The sequence below is a fragment of the Plutella xylostella genome, chromosome 14 (genome assembly GCF_932276165.1).
Source record: "Plutella xylostella chromosome 14, ilPluXylo3.1, whole genome shotgun sequence".
Classification (NCBI taxonomy): domain Eukaryota; kingdom Metazoa; phylum Arthropoda; class Insecta; order Lepidoptera; family Plutellidae; genus Plutella; species Plutella xylostella.
The window spans coordinates 1,081,089-1,094,184 of NC_063994.1; the positions used below are offsets into that span (position 1 = coordinate 1,081,089).

Below are 13,096 nucleotides of genomic sequence, written 5' to 3' on the forward strand. Positions count from 1 at the left end.
GTCGGTATGTTATTCAATTCAAAAACAGCTTGATATAAAATAACAGCGCCTATGATCAAGTATGAACACACAAATTCCAATGCAGAATGGACACTAAGTAGGTAAATGACACATTGAAGAAAAAACAAATATATTAGATAGCTCAGGTTGAAGATTTAGGCAAATTGACACCAAAAACACGCTCTAGATCAGCTTCAGAACAGATCAGGAAGGCTAGACTATTTTCAAACATCAGACTAGTTACATAACAATAATAACAGTTAGATAACATTTTAAAGTGTTTTGATATTAACATAAGGTACAACCAAAAGTTAAAAGGAACATCATAATGATAGGATTCTACATGTAAAAACTGGAATGCCACTAAACTATGTAGAATGCACAGGTTAGAAAGGACAAAACTGCAGTTTGAAAGCAGTGTCGGTATGTTATTCAATTCAAAATCAGCTTGATATAAAATAACAGAGCCTATGATCAAGTATGAACACACAAATTCCAATGCAGAATGGACACTAAGTAGGTAAATGACACATTGAATAAAAACAAATATATTAAATAGCTCAGGTAGAAGATTTAGGCAAATTAACACCAAAAATATGCTCTAGATCAGCTTCAGAACGGATCAGGAAGGCTGGGGAGACATCAGTTTGCCTTGCATATATTCTGCCATCCCTCGTCCAAGCATGCTTCCAATTTTTTTGCTGTCGACTCACTCTGACCTTTCCAAATAGAATTCTGTTGAATTTTGTGAGACGCTCGTTCAGGTAAAATGGCTTGGGGTCATGAGCTGCCAAGCCAAGGTCTGTTGTGGTTGCCCCTCGCCGCACCCTAGCACACTTGATCAGCTCATCACGGGTAGCACGCCGAGCCAAACGGATTACCAGGGGGCGGGGCCGCGATGTGGGTCCACTGCTGCTTATGCTGACAATGCGCCTTGGTCCCATGCGCATGGCAGACACAATGTCCCTTTCCTCAAGAATAGTTCCCAGCTTTTTCGCAACAGCCATCACTATATGAAGTGGGGACTCACCATCAAGCTCCGGAATCCCAGAGATCTCAATATCTGTAAGCAGAGCTGATTGTTCCCGCTCATTGAGGTCCGAGCGAAGTTCTGCAATAGATTCCTGCAGCTGTGCAATCGTTCCATCTTGTTCCGAGCCAGGCCCAGCAGCAGCATTGTGGTTTGCATTGGCTGCGGAGAGATCAGATCGTAATTGTTGGTTCTCTAGCTCCACAGTAAGGAGACGTTTGTTGAGGGAAATTATGTCATCGCAGGCCTGCTGCAGGCGGGTGGAGAGGGTGTCACTTATGTTAGTAAGATTAGATTCAAACTTACTTATCATGGCCTCAAGTTTGCCTTCCAGAATGCACTTCAGACTATCTATTTTGGTGCCAAGTTTGTATTCCAGCTTCTTGTCCATCAGTTCAGCAAACTTATCGTACGTGATACTGTCGGAATCTCCAGAGCCTGTGCGATGAGTTGCAGCATTTTCAGTAGCTGGCTCTATTTCCTCACATGACATATCCATATCGGGCGCACCTGCACTGGCTGCATCAGGTAGGCGGCGGATCGGGGTGCTGTCGCCTCGCCGTCTAGTATTTATCTTGCCGTTACATTCAGGACATTGCCATAGACGACGCAGATTTTGTAGGTTAGCCTGATAGTAGGAGACCGAAATATTCACGCATTGGAAGTTGTAGCACTTATTACACGCGGTGCATCGTAATAACTCACGGTCACCTATTGGTTTTTCGCATGCCGGGCAAATCATTTTGTTTTGGTAAAAAGGTAATGATGGCCGACAGCCCACGCGCACCAAATTTGTTTAGAATGCAAAACCAAAATTTTTGAAGTCACTTGGAGTGCTGGACTATTTAATTATAAGAAAGATGTTCACTTTTATGTTTTAGACTATACACAACGTATTGAAAATTGATAATTCAGTCTAAATTTATGAAATTTTGCTCAGGAGTTTCAAAAACCAAACTAGCAGGCACCAGTGTTGCCAGAGGAAAAAAAAAAAAAAAAAAAAAAAAAAAAATTTAACATTTAGTTCATCAGCAACAGTTGATCGGGGAATAACTGGAAGAGTCTGACGAAAATCACCTGACAACAGAATCATGGCCCCACCAAAAATATTTTGGTTGTCACGAAGATGTTTCAACGTTCTGTCCAGTGCCTCCAGTGACCTCTTATGGGCCATTGTGCATTCATCCCAAACAATCAATTTGCATACCCGTAGGATCTTGTCCATTGCGCTATTTTTAGCGATGTTGCAAATTGGTGTTTCGGTGATTTGCATGTTTAGTGGTAATTTCAAGGCAGAATGTGCAGTTCGCCCGCCTTCTAGCAGAGTCGCAGCTATTCCAGATGAAGCCAACACTAGAGCAACATCATTTCGCGATCTGATCCTCGCCAAAAGCAATGAAATAAAAACGTTTTTCCGGTTCCTCCGGGAGCATCAAGGAAGTAAATTCCACCAGATCCACTGTTCACAGCTTCTATCAAAGTGTCGTACGCAATTCTTTGTTGATTTAATTGTGGAACATTTGTACGAACTGTTTCGGCCAATGCTTCAATGTCGTACTGATGTTCTCTTTGCAACTCGTGGTTTAATGCATCGTACATATGACGATTGGGTGCTGTCATTCCCAAACACGACAATACTTAATTTGCCATCAATAAACACATACAGTTTCCCAAAATTGATAATGCGCATAGAAATCTTCGTCATTGTTCGGCAACGGTCGTATATCCGAGCGTTAGAAAACTATATGTATTTAGAGTGGTTAAGTGCATTTTCTTCATGCAATTTTAGTAGAATTATGTATTTGGTGCTAAAAGAGATAATGATTTATCAGTAACGAAATTTGATTCGATAATTCATAATATTGTCATAATATAAAAATTTACTTCGAAAATGGTACAGTACTTTTCAAGTGTCTTACTGAAGCTGATGTAAAGATGGATGAAATAAGGTTTGAATAACACAATGTTTATATTATAAGAAGAAATGGATTTCTCACCCAGGTATACATTAAAAATTTAAAATCTCAATTCAAAAGTATTTACAGCACTGATCATTTCACATTAATATTACAATTTTTTTATTTTATTTTTTATTTTAGTTTATTGCATGGAAAACCAACAGCTTTATACTAATAACAAGTTAATCTTATTTAAACATAAAAAGACGAAAAGCTAATTATAGGTTTTCGCATATGGAGACGATATAACAATAACAACACATACTCACCTAATAATAAATTCTACTTAGATTATACTTATGCTACTTATTTATTTGGTATCTATTACGTACTAAAGTTAGTTATATTTGATACGTTCGAGTCTGTCGATATAAATACAGTCCAACTATAAAGTCGTGAAAACGGAAGTGGATCCTAACTAATTGTTTAAGATCGTATTTAATCGATCTTTCATATTTATTAAAGGACAAATCCGTAAAAAATCCATAATCAATCGGTATTTTATTTTTAAAATGTATGTAAAAGTAACTAAATAACTGATGATCATAAAAAGTCTTAGCAAAATCGCACTCTTTGATGTCAGGACTTTATAGTTTCACTGTATCATACTGGGGATTCCAGATCTGGGAAGCATACTCAAGGTGGCTTCGGACATAGGCGCAGTATAATATTTTAACTGTCTTCATGCATTTGAACGGGCGAGAAGAACGTATTAAGAAACCGAGGGCCTTAGAAGCTTTTGCGATTATGCTATCGATATGTGAATCAAAAAGAAGCTTACTATCATGCACTACACCAAGGTCTCTAATTTCTGATACGCTTGTAAGGCTCTGATTCTGAAGCATGTACGTACTCATATGTTTGTTGCGTTTTCGAGTGAATGAGATGTGAAAACATTTATCTACATTGATGTCGAGTTTATTATTGAGGCAGTACACACTAAGTCGATCTACACTCGCGAGCAACCAAATCGACTCAAGCCTTGACGGCGCAAACATACATTAATACAAGTAAAATTATGAATAGAAATAATAAAAATGATATGTCATTTAAAAGCTTAAGATGTCAGCTTTAATTTGATATCATTATTATTGAAATCCATTCATCATTTTTGAAATAAATGATGTCTGAACGCAATTGTAGGAAAAACGGGAATTTAGGAAAAAAGGGTATGGGTATCGTATTATACAAATTAAACAAAAAATGTTAAGATAAAAATTTATTTATTTAAATCAATACTTTGTATTGCCCCCTCTTGCCCTAATTACAGCCTGCAGCCTGTTTCTCATAGACCTTATCAACTTTTTGACAGTTTCCTGAGGAATGCCGTCCCACTCCTCTAATAAAGCTGTCTTCAGCTCGTCCACGCTTGCAGGGACTGGATTCCTGGCCCGAACTCTTCTTTTGAGCTCGTCCCATAAGTGTTCGATGGGATTCAGGTCAGGACTGAGCGCAGGCCAGTCCATCGTGCGCAATTCCTTCTCTCTCAGAAACTGCCGACTGACTCGTGCCGTGTGGCAGCGGGCATTGTCGTGCATTAGCACGAAGTCTTCACCGACAAATTCTGCATAGGGCACAACATGACCGAGTAGAATGTCGGTGATGTACCGATCAGCTGTTAACCCGCCTCCTCGGCCGCCTCCAGGCACGAAAACAAGTGCGGTTTTTCCCTCTAGAGAAATACCAGCCCACATCATGCAGGAACCGCCGCCATATGCTACTGTTTCAGCGAAACAACATTGGGCAAATCGTTCCCCCGGACGCCGGTAGACCCGGCCTCTCCTGTCACTGCCATGCAGACACACTCTGCACTCATCAGTAAACAGGACCGACCGCCATTGCGCAATGCTCCAATCGAGATGCTCTCGAGCAAACTGAAGACGCGCTTGTCGGTGGCCTGCAGTCAATTTGGGGCCTGATGCAGGTCTTTTTGGTGTCAAGTTGGCTTCCTTCAAGCGTCTTCTCACTGTCCACTCGCTGACAGCCACTTGTCGTACACGTCTCAGTTCTTGCTGCACATCAACGCCCGTAAGGTGTCGATTGCGCAGCGAGGTTGAGACAATGAAGCGGTCGTCTCTCTCTGAAGTGCAGCGGTGGCGGCCCGTTCTTGGTCTTCGATTGAAGGCACCAGTCTCTTGGAACCGTCTGTATACTCGGGATACAGCAGACTGGCTCAAGTGGAGCTGGGCAGCGACTGCTCGCTGACTTAACCCTTGTTGCAGCACGGCAACAACTTGAGCAGCTTCTTCTGGTGTGGTATCCATGGGTTTGCGAAAACAAGGAATACAATGCAACGAGATGTGTACCGGTCAACTTGCAACAAGCGACTGATAAGGTACACCGGATGTGGAAAGGTTTTATAGCGGGATCAGGTAGCGCAAGGCGTGGATTCCTAATGAGGTAATTAACACTGACGGGCAATTAAAATGCGTCATTAAATCTGCGCTTAGTTTTTTTTTATGGTATTGATCTTAATTGAAAGCCTAATTCTTCAGCTTTCGAATGACATATCACTTTTATATTTACCATTTATCGTTTTAGGAAAATCAATGTATATGTGCGCCGTGAAGGCTTGAGTCGATTTGGTTGCTCGCGAGTGTAGATCATCCTGCAGGAGTTCCTCATCAATTGAGTTATTTACAGCTTTGAAAATTTTCATGTCATCAGCAAACATTATATATTCGGAATTACGAAAGCAATCATTGATGTCATTTATAAATATAATAAATAGAAGGGGCCCCAGAAGAGATCCTTGCGGAACACCAGATGCCAGAAGCCATTTAAAACAACTGCTTGAGATCTTCCCGTGACATAAGATTGGAACCAGGAGAGCAATGCACCGGTAACACCTATTCTACTCAACTTTTCCACTAATAAACTATGATCTATACGATCAAATGCTTTACTATAGTCAGTGTAAATAACATCTACCTGACTACCACCATCCATTTTCTCGGTGACAAAGTCATTGAATAACGCAAGATTAGAGACAGTAGATCGCCCTTTTAAGAACCCGTGTTGCATGGGGCTGAAAGAAGATTTAATGCAACTATATAATTGGGTATAGACTAGTCGCTCAAGTACCTTAGCCAGAAGACAGAGCTTAGATATTGGCCTGTAATTGTCAATCTTATGTTTACTGCCCTTTTTATGTATAGGAGATATAAAAGCACGTTTCCAATTTACAGGCATAGTACCTTCAGATAATATCTTCTTGAAAATTAAGGACACAGGAATGGATAGTTCAGCAGCACAGGGCACTATAAACATAGCAGGTAACGTGTCAGGGCCGGCAGATTTATTTTGAAAATCTCAAGTGATTTATCTCTTAAACCAATTCTTTCAAGTTTATTCAGCAGGAGTTTGACAGAGACCGTGTCAAATGCTTTGGCTAAGTCAAGGAAAATTCCTATGCATTTTTCACCACTATCTAATCCCCCGGCAATATAGTTAGTAAGATCTTGTACTGCGTCAGAAGTAGATTTTCCTGTACGGAAACCATATTGGTTTTCAGATATTATTTTATTTTTGTCAAGAAAATCCACAAGTCGCATTTTTAACAGTTTCTCTAGAATCTTTGATAAAGCCGGGAGGATAGAGATGGGTCTGTAATTATCAACACGGTTTCCGTCTCCTCCCTTATGTATAGGATGAACCACTGATAGTTTAAGCGCATCTGGGAAAATGGCGACATCTAGGCATTGGTTGAAAATATATGTAAGCGGAGGAATGATTATGCACTTATTTTGCTTTAAAATTTTGTTTGGAATACAATCCCAGCCCATGGTGCATTCATTCTTTAGACTTATTATAATCTTCTCTATTTCCAACGGATCGGTGTTTAACAAGACAAAAGAATTTAATTTTTGTTCACCTGCTTGAGCAGTGTTTTTATTTTTGTGACGTTCGGTGTTAATAATTCGATCTGCCAGCTTTTTACCAATATTTGAAAAGTGATTATTTACATTTTCAATTGATTTTTGTACAGTTTTCTCGATAGATAGTAGTTCTTCATTTTTATTTTTAGATTTTTTTGTTGATGTTATTTCTTTTATAATTTCCCAAGTTTTTTTATTATTGTTTTTGGCTTCATTAAGTTGTTGTTTCTCATAATCTCTTCTAATTTTTTTAAGTAATTTACTGATATAATTTCGATATCTTATATATGTAATTTTTAAAGTCTCATTTGTAGAATCTTGTTTTGCTTTACGATGAAGGTTATCTCTGTTTCTTAAGCATCTTAGTAAACCCGGAGTAACCCAAGGTTTAATAATATTTTTACGACTTGGTATTTTATAGATCGATGTATTATTTTTTATGGTATTTTGTACTGTGTTTATAAAATTATTGATGGCAATATTTGGATCTGATTCTGTGTATATGTCACTGAAAGTAAGGCTTTTTAAATCATTTGTAATTTTTTCATAATTGATCTTTGTTTGGGTTTTTAACATCTTATTTTTTGTGTCACAACCAGAGTACAAACATAGAAGGACTGCTTTATGATCGGTTATAGTCGATTGTATTACTATTGTTAGGCATTGTTTTCTTGTTTTCATAAGAAAATGATCCAGGCATGCTTCGCTTTTATCTCTCGTAACATAGTTGTGTCCAGGTTGTAGCCCAAGATAAGCAGTTAATTCCAGATAACGTTCAGCATCATGTGATAACTGCTTTTCTGTGTTTATATCGATGTTTATATCGCCTGCTACAATAATATTTTTGTAAGAGGATAATTCATGAATACATTTTTCAAGCGAGGCCAAAAAAGTGTCAATTTTTTTAAAACATGGTGATCTATAAACGGCAATTATAGCAGTTTCTTTACCAAGAGTAAGTAGCAGACAATTTCCACCCTTAAATGGCGGTTCCTCAAATTTAAAATTCAGATCATCTCTTGTATATATTACTAATCCATCGTTTTGATTATACAAGGTTTTACTATAGCTGTGGTTATAGCCATTTATTAAAGGTATTATTTTGTTTACTGAAAGCCAACATTCCGTTAGTATTATGACATCACAATCGACTTTTAGATCTTGCATAAATACAAAGAAATTTTCTATATTGCGCCCTATGCTCCGAATATTTTGCGTTAGTACTTTGAGGCTTTGTTTAGATGGGCTTATACGTTTGTGGCAAAGTTGCGTAGCAGCCTTACAAGATTCATATATGAAATCTTTATCTAGATTATTTGAAATATTAAGTGTATTATCGAATTTTAAGTTTGAGATTATCATGCATTGTAAAGGTCCAGTTTATTATATACATTTTTTTATGAGAACTCATTCTACAAAATATATTGGCTAATCTATTTTTCCTGTAGGAGGTGAAAGAATTTGATGAATTTTTTTTGATTAAGGTATATCTGTTTTTCTGTTGGTTAGGTGTAACAAGTAAAACTAATAGCAAACATAAAGAAATAATACTATTAACTATTATTAAACTAACATGCAATTTTTTTGGGACAGGCAGTCATGCAGCATTCTTCAGCTTATCCAGATCAGCTTCACTTGAAATGCGAGTGCAAGGCTTATTTTCAGTTTTGCGAACGTAAATTTGTCCTCGAGACGTCCAGCAGTAGGTATATTTATGTTCTTTCGCAAATTCTCTGGCAAGATAAAATAGTCTCTGCGACTTTGGCGTTAAGGTTTCCGATACAAATATAGGTTTCTTAGGCCCCTTCATTTTAAGTATATCTGTGTTTAATTTAGCATCCGTCTGTCCTCATCCAACCAACGTCCGTTTCAAACCAGAGGCAGCGACCGAACACATCTTACCTTCCCTTACACCTATACAACATTGCAGCTCGGTTCCAAACCTTACAGATCAGAAGGAAGTGAGTATTTCGATGCGTGCGTCGCGGGAAAAGAGAAAGCATGATGGGGAAGATACAAATAGTGATTTCAGGGATTTTACAAATGCCATACGTGGGATGTTTTCTTCTTTCACTCATGGTATAGAATCACGCCTTAAATCAATGCAAGACGCAATCTTAGCCATCAAGACACAAAATATTGAGATAACAAAAAGCGTAGATTTTATGGCTGAAAAGCAAGATGAGATAATGAAACGAATTGAAAGACTGGAGAAAGAAAAAAAGGAAGATAAGAGATATATAAATATTCTTGAAGATAAGGTCGAAAGCCTCGAGCAAAAAACTCGAGCTTCTTGCCTGGAGATCCGTAACATTCCAAAAATAAAAGATGTAAATAAAAATGAAACGAAGGATGATTTACTAGGTATAATTAAAACCATATCAACTGTTGTAAACATAAAATTGGATGAAAATGAGGTTAAGGATGTTTTCAGAACAGGTAACCACAAAGAGGCAACGACACCAATAATTGTAGAGTTTTGCTCTGTGATGAAAAAGGACAAACTACTACTGGCAATTAAAAAATTCAACAGAGAAAGCTCAAAGGATGCTAAATTAAACACAGATATACTTAAAATGAAGGGGCCTAAGAAACCTATATTTGTATCGGAAACCTTAACGCCAAAGTCGCAGAGACTATTTTATCTTGCCAGAGAATTTGCGAAAGAACATAAATATACCTACTGCTGGACGTCTCGAGGACAAATTTACGTTCGCAAAACTGAAAATAAGCCTTGCACTCGCATTTCAAGTGAAGCTGATCTGGATAAGCTGAAGAATGCTGCATGACTGCCTGTCCCAAAAAAATTGCATGTTAGTTTAATAATAGTTAATAGTATTATTTCTTTATGTTTGCTATTAGTTTTACTTGTTACACCTAACCAACAGAAAAACAGATATACCTTAATCAAAAAAAATTCATCAAATTCTTTCACCTCCTACAGGAAAAATAGATTAGCCAATATATTTTGTAGAATGAGTTCTCATAAAAAAATGTATATAATAAACTGGACCTTTACAATGCATGATAATCTCAAACTTAAAATTCGATAATACACTTAATATTTCAAATAATCTAGATAAAGATTTCATATATGAATCTTGTAAGGCTGCTACGCAACTTTGCCACAAACGTATAAGCCCATCTAAACAAAGCCTCAAAGTACTAACGCAAAATATTCGGAGCATAGGGCGCAATATAGAAAATTTCTTTGTATTTATGCAAGATCTAAAAGTCGATTGTGATGTCATAATACTAACGGAATGTTGGCTTTCAGTAAACAAAATAATACCTTTAATAAATGGCTATAACCACAGCTATAGTAAAACCTTGTATAATCAAAACGATGGATTAGTAATATATACAAGAGATGATCTGAATTTTAAATTTGAGGAACCGCCATTTAAGGGTGGAAATTGTCTGCTACTTACTCTTGGTAAAGAAACTGCTATAATTGCCGTTTATAGATCACCATGTTTTAAAAAAATTGACACTTTTTTGGCCTCGCTTGAAAAATGTATTCATGAATTATCCTCTTACAAAAATATTATTGTAGCAGGCGATATAAACATCGATATAAACACAGAAAAGCAGTTATCACATGATGCTGAACGTTATCTGGAATTAACTGCTTATCTTGGGCTACAACCTGGACACAACTATGTTACGAGAGATAAAAGCGAAGCATGCCTGGATCATTTTCTTATGAAAACAAGAAAACAATGCCTAACAATAGTAATACAATCGACTATAACCGATCATAAAGCAGTCCTTCTATGTTTGTACTCTGGTTGTGACACAAAAAATAAGATGTTAAAAACCCAAACAAAGATCAATTATGAAAAAATTACAAATGATTTAAAAAGCCTTACTTTCAGTGACATATACACAGAATCAGATCCAAATATTGCCATCAATAATTTTATAAACACAGTACAAAATACCATAAAAAATAATACATCGATCTATAAAATACCAAGTCGTAAAAATATTATTAAACCTTGGGTTACTCCGGGTTTACTAAGATGCTTAAGAAACAGAGATAACCTTCATCGTAAAGCAAAACAAGATTCTACAAATGAGACTTTAAAAATTACATATATAAGATATCGAAATTATATCAGTAAATTACTTAAAAAAATTAGAAGAGATTATGAGAAACAACAACTTAATGAAGCCAAAAACAATAATAAAAAAACTTGGGAAATTATAAAAGAAATAACATCAACAAAAAAATCTAAAAATAAAAATGAAGAACTACTATCTATCGAGAAAACTGTACAAAAATCAATTGAAAATGTAAATAATCACTTTTCAAATATTGGTAAAAAGCTGGCAGATCGAATTATTAACACCGAACGTCACAAAAATAAAAACACTGCTCAAGCAGGTGAACAAAAATTAAATTCTTTTGTCTTGTTAAACACCGATCCGTTGGAAATAGAGAAGATTATAATAAGTCTAAAGAATGAATGCACCATGGGCTGGGATTGTATTCCAAACAAAATTTTAAAGCAAAATAAGTGCATAATCATTCCTCCGCTTACATATATTTTCAACCAATGCCTAGATGTCGCCATTTTCCCAGATGCGCTTAAACTATCAGTGGTTCATCCTATACATAAGGGAGGAGACGGAAACCGTGTTGATAATTACAGACCCATCTCTATCCTCCCGGCTTTATCAAAGATTCTAGAGAAACTGTTAAAAATGCGACTTGTGGATTTTCTTGACAAAAATAAAATAATATCTGAAAACCAATATGGTTTCCGTACAGGAAAATCTACTTCTGACGCAGTACAAGATCTTACTAACTATATTGCCGGGGGATTAGATAGTGGTGAAAAATGCATAGGAATTTTCCTTGACTTAGCCAAAGCATTTGACACGGTCTCTGTCAAACTCCTGCTGAATAAACTTGAAAGAATTGGTTTAAGAGATAAATCACTTGAGATTTTCAAAAGTTATCTTGAGGGTAGGAGGCAGTGTGTCAAAATAGGTAACTACACGAGTAAAATTGCATATATTGATTATGGGGTGCCTCAAGGCAGCATTCTTGGTCCTATACTTTTTATAATCTATATGAATGACTTGTGCGGCCTCAACTTACCCCAAGCCAAAATTTTTGCCTACGCCGATAACACTGCTCTTATTTTCAGGAGTAGGGATTGGGATAGAGTGTATGCACTGGCGCAGTCTGGTTTCGATGTGGTAAATGAGTGGCTAACAGACAATATCCTAACTCTAAACTCGGCAAAAACGAAGTATATCACTTTTGCAATACGCAATTCTTCTTTACCCCATGAGAATAATAATAAATTAATTTACCATGAATGCCCAAATACAACACCGACAAACTGTACTTGTACACCTTTAGAAAATGTTACTGAAATTAAATATCTAGGTGTTATCCTTTACAGGAACCTCAATTTTCACAAACACATACAAAACTTAAGCTGTAAAGTACGGAGGTTAATTTTTGTTTTCAAAATTTTAAGACACGTTGCTGATTCAACCCTTTTAAAACAAATTTATCTAGCTCTTTGTGAATCTCTGCTTAGGTATTGTATTTCTAGTTGGGGAGGTGCAAACAAAACGGCATTTTTAACCTTAGAACGAGCACAAAGGGCCGTATTAAAAGTATGCACATTTAAACCATTTTATTATCCTACGTCGAAATTATATAATTATTGCGAGGTGTTAACAGTCAGACAAATATTCATTCTTACCGTAATTCTGTCTCAGCATAGAACACTATTTTATAATAAAGATTTTATTGAAAATAAACGTAGAAATGACAAAGTATGCACGACCGTTTTAACCCGTACTAAATTTATGCAAAACTTTTTTATCTTTTTAGGACCTTATCTATACAATAAATCAAATAAAATTTTAGGAATTTACTCAAAAACTCATCTGGAATGTAAAAAACTATTGAGAAATTGGCTACTGTCGCTAAATTATGAGAAGACTGAAACCCTCTTAACTATTGTTAAATGAACAAAATGAGAACTTTGATAGTTTAATTTAAAAAAATGTATTATTATAACACAGGTATTATTTTTAAAATGTATAAAAATAACCTTAGTCCATAATGAATTATAGTACTTAATTTATTATAGTTTTAAATTCTAAATTTGCATTATATATACTCTAGTATTCTTACACAAATAATCTTATATAACAATGTACATAAATATAAGCGTATTTATATTCGTACAATTTTTTAG

General features: G+C 36.2%; 1 protein-coding gene across 1 annotated transcript; it reads right to left on the minus strand.

Moving 5' to 3' along the window:
* Nucleotides 1–331: 331 nt before the first annotated feature.
* On the minus strand, nucleotides 332–2,022 carry LOC125489476. The gene is made up of 2 exons (XM_048625435.1): nucleotides 1,337–2,022; nucleotides 332–1,192 (listed from the first exon to the last, which is right to left on the minus strand). Exons 1-2 carry the CDS (start codon nucleotides 1,770–1,772, stop codon nucleotides 561–563), a joined length of 1,068 nt encoding a protein of 355 aa, XP_048481392.1. The 5' UTR covers nucleotides 1,773–2,022; the 3' UTR covers nucleotides 332–560.
* Nucleotides 2,023–13,096: the final 11,074 nt, after the last annotated feature.